The sequence below is a fragment of the Rosa rugosa genome, chromosome 1 (genome assembly GCF_958449725.1).
Source record: "Rosa rugosa chromosome 1, drRosRugo1.1, whole genome shotgun sequence".
Lineage (NCBI taxonomy): Eukaryota > Viridiplantae > Streptophyta > Magnoliopsida > Rosales > Rosaceae > Rosa > Rosa rugosa.
The window spans coordinates 38,429,375-38,442,462 of NC_084820.1; the positions used below are offsets into that span (position 1 = coordinate 38,429,375).

The 13,088-nt window shown below is 42.4% G+C and overlaps 1 protein-coding gene and 1 long non-coding RNA gene across 2 annotated transcripts; one reads left to right on the plus strand and one right to left on the minus strand.

Annotated features, from left to right (window-relative positions):
• Nucleotides 1-258: 258 nt before the first annotated feature.
• Nucleotides 259-2,365, plus strand: LOC133727437 (uncharacterized). The gene is made up of 4 exons (XM_062155020.1): nucleotides 259-501; nucleotides 1,035-1,541; nucleotides 1,676-1,903; nucleotides 1,964-2,365. The coding sequence occupies exons 1-4, from the start codon at nucleotides 259-261 to the stop codon at nucleotides 2,363-2,365; spliced, it is 1,380 nt and encodes a 459-aa protein (XP_062011004.1).
• A 7,603-nt stretch (nucleotides 2,366-9,968) lies between these two features.
• Nucleotides 9,969-12,753, minus strand: LOC133736800 (uncharacterized). Its single transcript, XR_009859730.1, has 4 exons — nucleotides 12,478-12,753; nucleotides 12,336-12,390; nucleotides 11,810-11,869; nucleotides 9,969-10,711 (listed from the first exon to the last, which is right to left on the minus strand). It is a non-coding gene; the product is annotated as an uncharacterized LOC133736800 (long non-coding RNA).
• Between the last annotated feature and the right edge of the window lie 335 nt (nucleotides 12,754-13,088).

Genomic DNA, 13,088 nt, shown 5'->3' on the forward strand with positions numbered 1-13,088 from the left:
ACACTGGCTAGGTTGGAGTTGGAATCCAAGCTCCAAGAGCTCCTTCAAAAGAGCAGGTATTTTGGAAACAAAGATCGAGGGTTCTGTGGCTCTCTGATGGTGATTAAGGGTTTACGGGATCTACATGGGGTTTGGAGGTAAGAGGATGAGGATGTGGAGAATATTGTCATTTCTTACTTTAGGGAACTGTTCGAGACTTCTTCTCCTCCCAGATTGCCGGAGGTTATTAGTTCGCTGCCACGACTGGTTACAAGACAGATGAATGAGGAGTTGAGTAGGGAGGTTTTTGAAGAGGAGGTTTGGAGGGCATTTAAGCAAATGCAGCTTTCAAAGGCGCCGGGGCCAGATGGATTTGTACCTTGCTTCTATCAACAATTCTGGAGTATAGTGGGAGGAGACGTAGTTGCTGCTGTAAGGAGTTTTCTGAGGTCCAGGGAGGTATTAAAGCAGATTAATGACACTTATGTCACTTTGATCCCCGAGGTGAAGGAACCGAAACAGGTTAGTCAACTCCGGCCAATCAGTCTATGCAATGTACTCTACAAAATTGGCTCGAAGGTCCTAGCAAATAGACTGAAACCTCTCTGGATGGACTTATTGATCAATCCCAAAGTGCATTCATTCCAGGTTAGTTAATTTCAGACAACTCCCTAGTGGCATTTGAAGTTTCCCGTTTCTTAAAATGCTTGAGAGGTAAGACTATGGGGTATAGTGCTTTGAAGCTAGATATGAGTAAGGCCTATGATCGGGTTGAGTAGAGCTTCAAGATTTAATATTTGTTTTGTGATGAATGGATTGTACTGTGATGAGTTGTGTAGAGACAGTGTCATATTATTTTTTAATTAATAGGGAGCCAAGGGGTCTGGTCTTACCGTTAAGGGGACTGAGGCAAGGGGACTCAATCACCCCTTACCTTTTCTTATTATGTACAGAAGTACTATCTAGAATGATCACTCAAGGAGTTAAAAGAGGAGTGTTGCGTAGAGTATCCATCTGCTCAGGTGCTCCGGTTATTAGTCATCTGTTGTTTGCAGATGACTCCTTTATATTTTTTCAGGGTAGATAAGCTGGAGTATATGGAGGTGAAGAAGATTCTGGAGACCTATGCTAGGGCATCGGGACAACAAATATATTTCCAAAAGAATTGCTTCTCTTTTAGTCAAAACATGCCCTTATGTGTCCCGTATGACCTTGCAGATTGTTTGGGGGTTCAGTGGGTAGCAAAACACGACAAATACCTAGGACTACCTACGGAGTTGAGTTACTCGAAGGAGGAGGCATTCTGGTTCCTAACAGAAAGGGTTGAGAAGAGGACTTTAGGGTGGAGGGATAAAACCCTAAGTGTAGCCGGCAAAGAAACACTAATCAAAGCAGTCCTGCAATCGATCCCTAACTACTTATGTCACGTTTTGAGCTCTCAAAGCACCTATGCCATGCAATGCATAAAGCTATGGATAGGTTTTGGTGGGGAGACAAGGAGAATGAGAAGAAGATACATTGAATGGCTTGGGAGAAGCTCTGTGTTCATAAGTGAGAAGGCGGTATGTGATTTAGAGATATGGTGATGTTTAATAGACCTAACTCGCTATTAGCACGTCTACTCAAGGCCAGGTATTACCCTAACTTCTCCTTCATGCAAGCTTTTTTGGGTTATGATGCTTCTTATGTGTGGAAGAGTATACTAATGGGTAGAGAAGCGCTTGAGAAGGGATTGAGGTACCAGATTGGGGATGAGAGTGAGGTGTCGGTGTGGGATGATCCCTGGTTCTCTCTTTCGTATAATTTCAAACCTTACTCACTTCCAATGGTAGGGATAGAGGACTTCAAGATGGGCGATTTGATTGATGCGGAGGAGAAAGAATGGATTTTACCTCTGCTGCATGAATTATTCTCGGTTGAAGAGGTTAACATTATTGCAGGTATCCTTTTAAGTCTGAGGCCTGCTAAATATAAACTTGTGTAGCACTATGAGAAGAGAAGTGTATACAGGGTTAAGAGTGGATATCACCTGGCACAGTCCACTGCTAATCTATCCTCACAAGCTTCTTCATCAAACAGAGTAAGGAAGTTAGTAGGGAAGTTTTGGCACAAGGTGTGGAAGACTCGGGTACCCCCGAAGGTGCGAACCTTTGTATGGAGACTCTGCAAAGATGTCCTCCCTACTCGGGTTGCTCGAATTCAAAGAATTAAAATAGCTAATCTGGAGTGTGCATTCTGCCATAATGGTGTGGAGATGGCGCTGCATCTCTTCAAGGACTGCCCTGTCATGAGATGCTTCTGGCTGCATAGTCCTCTACAATGGGTAGCACAGAATTTCAAGCAGCAGACTTCGGGAATTGGATTGATGCAGTTTTGGACATGTTAGATTCTAATCAATTGGAAGACTTTTTTATGTCCTTATGGGCTATCTGGTGTGAGCACAATAACTTTGTCTGGAAGGGAGATGACTGTAACCAATTTCCAATGTGTTTGAACCCAAAATGAGCATTTTGGCCTGACAAGGCGTGTCTTTGAGAAATTGAGCCAATATCAGTGGCTCAAGCTATATATTGTCGACAAATTCGAGATATATTATTTAGAGGCTAAATAAAGCCTACCTGCAGAATTATGGAAGATTATGCGAGCTGCAACAAAAGGAAATGATGGAAGCATGGAAATGAAAAGTCAACTTTAGCACAGTTTCTTACTTCGACTAGGAGAAACCGAGCTAAACAAGGAAGGAGGGGCGGCAGACTAACCAAATGAAATCCAAATGAGCTAAAACTTTACAGATTCATTCTAGAAATCCCAAGAATAATTTCTTATGAATGGTGCAAGAGCTAGTTTGGAGTGGAAAACCTTCATTTCCTTGGTTCAGTTTTCTGAAAGACAAAAGTGGAAAACCGGACGAATCACATGGAATTAAGCTCTGAGATTTTACCAGAATGATCTACACTCATGGTGGATCATTTCATATCAATAAGTCGAATGCCCATTCTGAGTTCTTGATGGAGATATAATTGAAGGAATAAAGGAGCAGAAAGTGACTCAAAATCACTCCAAAACTCATCATTTTCAATAAGTGCCCCACTATCTCACTTAGTGCTCCACTATCTTCATTTAGTGGTCCACTATCTCCAATTAGTGCTCCACTATCTCACTTAGTGCTCCACTATCTCCAATTAGTGCTCCACTATCATTTGTTTAAGGCCAACCATTTTGGCATGGTAGCCTATAAATAGAGGTTACAATGAAACAACACAACACACAATCCATCAACAACAATTTCTAAGATTATCTAAGCCTCTCTAGAGCAACCTCTTTCATTCTCTTACCGGTAGTCACACTCCAGTCCTAGTCTTCTCAAGAGCCGACTGTCAGTGCCACCAAACCCTCCAGCCAAGCTAAAGTCACGCTTTAGCAAGTTCTCCTCACTTCCCAGTGGTTCTCGCTCTGCTCGATCTACGACATCGAGTATCGATTGTGATTTTGAAGAAGCTTAGTAAAAAGTCCTCGCCACGAGGCACAAAGAATCCCATGACGAGGTTGGTGCTCTCCTCGTCCACAATCGCTTGAAAGAAGTCAGGTCAAGGGACACCCCCGACGACCGCACCCGAACGGTGCTGGCACGCCCGCGCAAGAAAAGAGACTGTTGACCAGCTACAACGAAACTGGAGCCAAACATTTTGGCACGCCCAGTGGGACTACACCAGAGTCTTTTTGTGTTCACCGTCATTGGGATGCCAGAGGAAAATCTTTACCAAAAGAAATTCCTGAAGTCGTGCCTGTTTTTCTTAAGAAGAAGAAGTAAAAATTCCTAAACTTCTCAAAGCGCAAGGCCTCCAGTTACAAGCCGCATAAAACTGATGGTGACGCTGCTACTGCAGATGACGAGGCGATGATAGAAGGCTATGTGCCCATTCCCATTCCAGAGAATGCAAGCATAGAAGAGCGGCTTGATGTCCTTCAAAAGAATTCTACCGCATACCATGAGAATATGAGAAAAGCCCTCACGGAGGACCATCGACGGCTTGATGAGTTCACGATTTTGATCAAGAGGCTTGAGCTGGGGGCACAACAAACACAAGGTGAATTGGAACGTCAAGAACCTGCTCGCGAAGAGGTCATTTCTGAGATAACTTGCCTATAGGTGGCAATCAACCTAAGGGTCTCACTGGTGAGTCACAGCCTTACACAGAGGCCGTGCATGGAAAAGGTCATCAACAAGATTGTTCTTCTGACAATACAATTGTCTCTGAACAAATATCTGATTTCTCCACTGATCAAGCCAAATATGTGGCTACTGATCAGATGCATGGGGGGCAAGATATGGCCCATGATCATCCTTTTGATCAACAGAAGCAAGTTCATGATCAATTTAATTGTGACTTTGCGGCTGGACGTCATCATGATCATGAAGAGGACCAATCAAAACATGGCCCACTTAATTATCAATTTAGCCTTGGCCATGCTTCTGGACGTCATGGTGGAGTTAACCAACTAAGCCATGGCCAACTTAATTATCAATTAAGTTGTGGTCTTGGAAAGCCAATCTGTGGCTTTATTAATCAATTCAATTTCAAATTCTTCATCAGTGTTTCAGGGCCAAGCAGTGGCTTTGATATACATGGAGGATACATTTGCAACCCACCTTGCAAGAATGGCCAGAAAAATTATTTTAGTGGCCAATTTGTCATTCGTGATTGTAAATTTGAGTATCATCAATACAAGTTGACCACAATCACTTGAAAGAAGTCAGGTCAAGGGACACCCCCGACGACCGCACCCGAACGGTGCTGGCACGCCCGCGCAAGAAAAGAGACTGTTGACCAGCTGCAACAAAACAGGAGCCAAACACAATGTTCTAAAAAACGGCCTAGGCGGTAAGGAATCTATCAGATTTTGGCCTAGGCGTTGCTCTTAGGCGCTGGGCTACTAGGCGGGCTAGGCGGGGACTAGGTGGGCTAGGCGGTGCCGCTTGGGCGGTGCTAGGAGGGGACTAGGCGGTTCTAGGCGGGGACTAAGCGGCCCTAAACCCTAATTTATTCTATATATTGACTATTTTTATATTTATAATTAATTTTTAAACTTTAAATTTTTTTATTTTTATTATTATAGGTCATAAAAATAATTTAAAAATTAAAAAAAATAAAAACCGCCTAGTCCCCGCCTAGGCCCCTGGGCGCTAGTCCTCGAGTCACCGCCTGACTAGCGCCTAGCATTTTTTAGAACCTTGCCCATTTCACATGGTTTTGTGGGCATGGAAGCTGCTTGAAGACTACAGAGCTGTGCATCCTACTCCCATGAAGCATACAATACGGCCTAAGGCAAGGTGGTCCTGTCCACCTAGTGGTCGACTCAAAATCAATGTCAACGGGGCGTTCCAGTGTGATGGTGTTAGAGGATGTATCGGTGCAGTGGCCAGAAATAAATCTGGGATAATGTGTGGCGGCACCTTCTCGGCATATTGAGCATGCACAATCTGCGCTCCAAGTTTAGCCAGAGGCTGTGAGGGCAGGGCTGCTTATAGCTATCCATCAGCAATGGCAAGAAGTTGAGCTCGAGGGTGATAGTGCGGTGGTTCTGGCGGCTCTGACCAGAGAAGATGATGACATGTCTGAGATTGGAGTTATCTTGGCTGATTGTAGGTACTATATGCAAGCCTTCAATATTATCTTACTTAGACATGTTTGTCGAGAAGTAAGCGATGTAGCACATAGGCTTGCACACCTTGCTAATACATCATTTTTGGATGAATTTTGGGTAGATGAAACGCCTGATATTATTCAGGATGTCCTTGTGGAAGTTGAATGTAATGTATTACGAGGTACAGACTCTATGTCCCCCTCGGTGTATTACCCAAATATAAATAATAATAATATAATAGGAAGGAGAATCACCACTCTAACCTAACGGGATGCATTACCTGTTTTTCAAAAAAGAATACAAATTGATAATGAGCCAATGATTTCACATTTATTTTCTCGTTGGTGACTCCCTACTTTCTTGAGGGATACACTGTACAAGTGTGAGAACATGAGCACAACGCTCAATAACACTTCAAGGCTTCAGGTCAAGCTATAAACTTTGAGAAATCTAATATTTTCTTTAGCCCTAACACTCTAGCAGATTAATGAGTTATCCAAGAAAATACTTTGGAATTGTTGTGTAGCCTTGGAGAAAAGAGGTAGTCAAAGAAAGAGGCATTAGGTTATGTGAAAAAGAGGGAGTCATTAGCTAAAGACCTGAGAATGCCTACTGGATTGCCCATAATAGGTATTCCCAGGTATTATGGGAACTCGCTGATTTGCTAAAGTGTTAGGGCTAAAGATAGTAGATCAACAGATCTCGGTAAATACTTGGGAATGCCTTCTAGTTGAAGACAATCAAAGAAAGAGGCATTAGGTTATGTGAAAGAGAGGATCTGAAAGAAAATACACAGCTGGAAAAATTGCAGTAACAAAGCCTATAAAGAAATATTAATAAAAGCAGTGGCTTTCGCAATCCTGAAAAGAAACTCTAGGTGATTGAAAAAATGTTCTCTGTACTACGAAAATACAATAATCAGACCAAGACATATGAGTCATATTAGGGGTCGTCATGGGTCGGGCTAAGGCTGGCCCTACCCTAAATTTTAGGACTTAGGATCCGGTTGGGCCGGGTCCAGTCAAAGTCAACAAAATTTAGGGCCAGGTAGGGTCGGGCCAGGGCTTAAATATGCTAACCATTACCCGCCCAAAAGGCCCGAGCCACTAAGGCCGAAAGGGCCGGGTCGGGCCAGCCTTTCGAATAGGGCCAAAGAGGGTCGAAATGGGCCAAAAATAACCTTATTTTGTTTAACAATAAGAAATACATTATTTTTTTTTTCTTTCTCAAAATGTGGCACAATGATAGGTAATACAAGACTCATTGGTTTTTGTTGATCATATATATATATATATTGGAATTAACTTATAACATTTATAAATATTAATTAAGGTGGTTATATTCAATTAACTATCTCTCTAAATCTCCCAAAATTAATTGTTGTTTAATAAAAGAAAAAAAAATTAAAGAAAATAAAGCTAAGGAAATCAATTACAAAGAAAGATATAAGTTATATGTTATAGAAAAAAGAGAAACATATTTAAAAAATAGAAAATTATTAGGGCTTAATTGGGCAGGCTTAAATGGCTGGGCCGGGCTTGGCCCTAACGGGCGCAAATGGGTCGGGCTTCATTTGCATGGCCCATACCCTACCCTATTTCAGAAAGGGTCGGGCCGACCCGCCCTAATGGAAGGGTCGGATTGGGCTTCGGCCCTACCGGCCAGACGGGCTTGGGGCGAGCTTAGGGCCGAAGGGCCAAATGATGACCCCTAAGTCATATAATACAAATTATAGTGATGAACATTGTAATTATAGATCTCTTTGGAGCTGCCGATTGTTTCTCCTACAAAGGGATAGTAAAAATGAATCAACTGGATGACTGGTCATGTACTTCTCCACATTTATTATATCCATAAACATTATAGCCAAATTGATTTTTGCCTTCATGAGATTCATTTGAGGACACAATGCACTTTGTGCCTAAATTGATAGAGTCAAAATTTTTAAGGCAACTAAAGCAATATCAATCGGTGTACTTTGATCGCCTGAAACCTTCATATAATTGAGCGGATTTCTCCTCACCCGAATTTCCCTTGAGGAAATTTCTCTTCATCCAGATTTTCCTTCAAGAGATCACTTCTCATCTATATTCGCCTTGAGGGGATTTCTCCTCACACAGATTCTCCTTGAAGTTTTTCAATTTCTTCTTCTTTTTCTCGGGGACTTCCAACATCCCTTCTTCTACCCCCCTTTCTTCATCATAGGGGAGACCAAATTAAGCCGAACTGTGGGGGTTCGTGCTCACTCCAAGCTTAGAGCTTGTTGAGATCTCCAAACTTAAAGTTTGTAGAGAATTTATGATCGACCACTTACGTCATTGTTTCGATCTAATCCAATATCTCTTGAAATCGAATTTCTTGGAAGCGACTACGCTCGGAAATTCCTAATTTCTTGGAAGCGATTACGCTCAGAAATTTTATATGTTTTCGTGGTAGCCTATTTCGCTCCGAAACTAACCCTAATTTCTTGTTCTCTTTCAGGATGAGTAACCTGAACAAATTGGACTTTGCTCCATTGGGAACAACTGGCTCTGGATATCACAGGTGGGTTCGTGATGTCCGCCAGCATCTCAAGGCTGATGGAATCCTGGATATGATTCTCGAGCCTAGCTAGGACGTGCTAACTGTTGAGCAAGCTCAAGCTTTGGAAGCAAATAGAGTAGCCTTAGAGGCAAATAAGGCGAAAGCCATCATCCTAATGACTCGTCATATGGATGATTTGCTCCAGTACGAGTGTATGAATGAAGAAGACCCCAGAAGGCTGTGGGTCTCACTCGAAGAAAGATTTGGCAACGTCCGTAACTCCCTGCTTCCTGACCTAGAAGTGAGATGGCATAGCCTCCGCTTCTGTGATTTCAAGTCAGTTCTTGACTACAACTCATAAGCACTTTGCATTAAATCTTTAATGGAATTCTATGGTAAAGAGATCACAGATGCGATGTTGATTGAGAAGACTCTCTCTACCTTCCCCGTCTCTGCATTGATGGTTACTAAGAACTATCGAATCAATGTTGTTGCAGGACGGATCACAAGGTTTCATGAGCTCATTGGAGCTATGAATGTCGCTGAAAAGCATGACAACATCCTTGTGAAGAACTATAATTCGAGATCCGTGGAAATAGAGGATATTCCGGAATCCAATTATAGTCGCGCCCCTAAGAGAAGGCGCCAAGAGCGAAACCCTGACCTTAGGGATACTTCTGGACGTTCTGGTCCATATAATCGCTCTACTTGGGAAGGTAACCGCCAATATAGGCGAACACGGAACCGAAGAGGTCAACGTGGAAAGAGAGAGGGAGGCAACGCCTCTGGCCATGTTGGTGGCGCCACCAACACTAAGAGCCATCTAAATGACGCTTTCAAAGCGCCTCAATCAATGGAGTTTGAGCAAAGAGATGTATGTTCTCGATGTGGAGTGTCTGATCATTGGGCACACATTTGTAGAGCTCGTGAAGAAATTGTCACCGCCTACAAAACATATTGTGAAGCAAGAAAAGCTCACTATGTGGAACAAGAAGATCAAGAAGATGATCTAGAGTGAAGGGTTCAAGACTACAAATCTGGCTGGGATCAATAGATCGCCAATTCTGTTTAAGTTTTTATTTTCCAAGAGATGTAGGCAATTGCCATATCATTTTAGTAGTAGATGCCAATGCTTTAGTCTTTCTTCAAAGTAGGCGTACTCAACGTAAATGTGATGTCTAGGAAGGTTTTGAGATTAGTGGTACTTAAGCGAGCCTTGCTCCACTGACATCTCTCTACTCACCTGGTCACATTTATTTTGGAATTACCGAAAGAAGTTAGACGACTACCATTGTTTTGCATTAGCTAGCATTTGGATTGGATTCTCCTAATGATTAAGAGACAATGATGTACTCCGTTGGCTTATGAATAAAATTTTGAGTTCTTTTCATTATGATTCCATTTTGATTCATGAGCATGTTACTTTGTGACTACGATGGCTGGGCCATCAAGGATTAATTCAAGGACATGGAATAGCCCAAGTTCCCCTTGCCAAATGGCACCTTGATTACTGTCACAGATACTCTCTACGCTCCTAGGGCAAATCGTACCTATGAATAGCCAACGGATTCCATGCAGAAAAGCATGTAGAGAACGGAAATGAGTTCCTTTGCAATACCTCTAATGATTGCGAACAAAGGCGCATCTTAGAGAAGTTTATGTGTCTCTCTAGTGGACTCTATGTCACTATTCGAGCTATTAATCCAATAAAAGTTATGAGAGAAGATCTCTTGAACTTAGACACAAATTGGCTTTGTCACGACAGGATAGGTCATCCTAGTCATGATATGATGATCCGTCTATTAAAGACTTCACCCGGATACCCATTCTTCAGAGTGAGAAGAAGCTAGAATCGAAAATTGATTCCAGGACTAAATAAGACAGTAGCCACCGCAGCATCTAGTGCTGCAGCTGTCTTGGGACGCCATAGGGCCGCCCAAGTCCCTCGTGATGACGCCATAAGTGGCGCCAACCATGGGCATGACGCCATGGTTGTTCCTCCCAGTGGCCATAACGTCATACATGCTATTTCCATGGCCCCAATGCCATGATGGGAGATGTAGTCACATATTTTGCTTCTAATAGCATTACAGACACTTAGGCCCGACCAAAATCCTCATTGGTTGATTCTAAAGGCCTGTCGCTCATTTTACAAAGCCTGTTCCTTAGGAAAATTAGGACTGAGACCGTCCTATGCAAAGGATATGACAATACTCATTATGTTCTTACATAGAATCCGTAGAGATTCTCAGGATTGATTCAACCAACTTGTGGATGTTTAAATATCTCATGATGTTGGTTGACATGCAAACACGCTGGTCACGTGTAATGCTGCTTATGAAACTGACAGGACCCGCCCCGAATTTCGCCCTGAAATCCGAGGTGGCCCTGCGGGGCCCACCTTAGAGATAACTCTACCGGGAACTGGTCAAGTCACCACTAAAGTGGACTACCCAAAACAGTAACCCACGATAGGTCAGAGCCAAACAAAGAAGTGCGGAAGCAATTCATCAACTATGCCTCGAACCATGTACGCCCGACCTCAACTAATAGCGCCTGCAAACTGGGCATTTGAAACCGAAGGGCCCAGGGAAAAGTACACGAAAAACGTTAGAGTGAGTGGACAAAAATAAACAATTTAAAAGAAAAAGGATTTCATACTTTCCCACACTTATTCCTTTTAAAAACACGATGCATGCAACATTTAAGAAAAACACATTTAGCTTTAAATCCAAGGATTTCAAAACGATAAACCGACTAGCCTCGCTAGTCAAAACATTCGAAAATCATGTATCGTAAACCGAAATCTCGTTTCTCAAGAAAATAAGACCAGCCCCGCTGGTTACGATAACATCGAAATCCAAAATTCTCGTGAAAACACACCAGCCCCGCTGGTTACGAAAATAATGGACTAGCCCCGCTAGTCAAGTCACGAAAAAGTATGGGGAAGAAGTTATCACCATACGAGAAGGGAGCCTCCCAGGCTCGGGTCGGAGTGTCCCACACTCTGGAGCATCCCATGCTCTGCTCTTACTCACCCACAAACACATAGTAAGCAGGGAGGAGTACTAATAGGCTAGCTAGCAATAAATATGACGACCCAGGTATGGCGGGTAAAAACCAATAAAATCCAATAAATCCTTAAGGCTTCCCCATGTCCCACGAATAAAGAAAACACGGGTACGATTCCCAACCGTACCCGGAAATTCTCGTAAAACGTCGTATAAATCAACAGCGTGTCCCACACGCTAAGAAAATAATTAGATCATCAACAAGGCATTCCCAATGCCAAAACCGAAAGTCGATAGATAAATAAGAAATAACTGCATCGAAATCCCATTTCGAAAAGCTTTCCAGAAATCTCAAAACAACGAATAGAAATATAATTAATTCCGGAAATCTCCTCGGAAAAATAATTCGTCCAAATTCAACATCAATTATAAATTCGAATCCGAGCATAACAAATTAATAATCAAAATTCACAACCGGTATAAATCATAATACTTCACAAAAATCATCATTGGAAACAAATCCACGAGATAAATCGTAATCAAATTCCAAAATCACTTCATATGCTCGGAAAATAATAGGTTAATTAAATAGAAAATACTTTAGTAAATAAATGCATGCATCACTTATTTAAAAACAAAAGTCCACTCACAGTACTATTGGCGATCACACAAACACGTTCCTTCATCTAGCCATAGCTCGCAACAACGTCCTGTACACAAGTACATTACCATAAACGACAATTCGAATAAATAATTACGAACCTAAACGAAACCCGAAAATCCCTATCTCCACTACTTCTCAAATTCAATCCAAATCTCTTCCACAACACCAATTCCTCAATCAACATATTCCACAACGAAAATGAGGAAAATCCGACGGTCGGATTTCCAACAATTCAATCACAAAACACCGAACTTCGAAAAATCACAAACAATTCCAAACTCCTCCAAAATTCACCCAACTTCACATACAAGCTCTACAATAGTCATACAATTTAATGAGCTAAAAACTGGAATTAAATCACTGCACAACACGCCTCCACGCGCCACCAACAGTGGCGGCGCGTGGGCCCCACGCGCCGGCGGCCACCACCTCCGATGGCCACCAAATTTGGACAGTAGCATCTACTCAACACACCCAACCATTCATTCAACTACAACAAGTTCCAATTTTACCTGAAAGAGCTCCAATTCGGCCGATGAACACAAGCCCAGAAATTTCTCAAGAACCCTAAAATTTCAATTCATCAATTCGACTTCTACACAACAAATCGTGACACAAGGCCATAGGGGAAATAATCAGTGATGAAAACCGAACCTTCGATGCCAATTTGGTGGCTGGAAACGGCCGGAATCGCCGGAAATCGATGAAAGTTCCGATCGGCTACAGTAGCCGTCCTCTTCTTCTCGTTGCTGCACCTTCCACAGTTCATATTAAGCTACGAAACGAACCCAGAAATGAAGAGAAGGAAGAGAGCTTTCCAACGACATCTTATACGTCAAAATCCGTCGCCGGATGGAGGAGTTATGGCCGGAAGAAGGTGACGAGGTCGGAGAGGAAGAGAGAATCGGGGAGAGAGAAAGGAGAAGGCTCGGTAAGTTTCCGAAAAAGGAAACTTACCACAGTAACTCGGCTATTTATAGAAACTTACCATATGAACAGTAACTTTAGTATTTCGCTTATAACTTTCGCATACGACCTCCGATTTTTACGTACCACATATGCACGCGCTCGGTTTAACGTCCCCTACAACTTTCATGAAGAACATTTTCTCAAATTTTGACCCGAACAAAAAGTCAACTTTTAGGGCCACTAAAAGTGCTGAAATGACAATAAAAATGAAAGTAAAGGTCGTTTACCGTCCAAATGACTAGTAAACGGGTAAATTCAGGTTCGGGACGTTACAGAAACACTCCTAGCACACATCA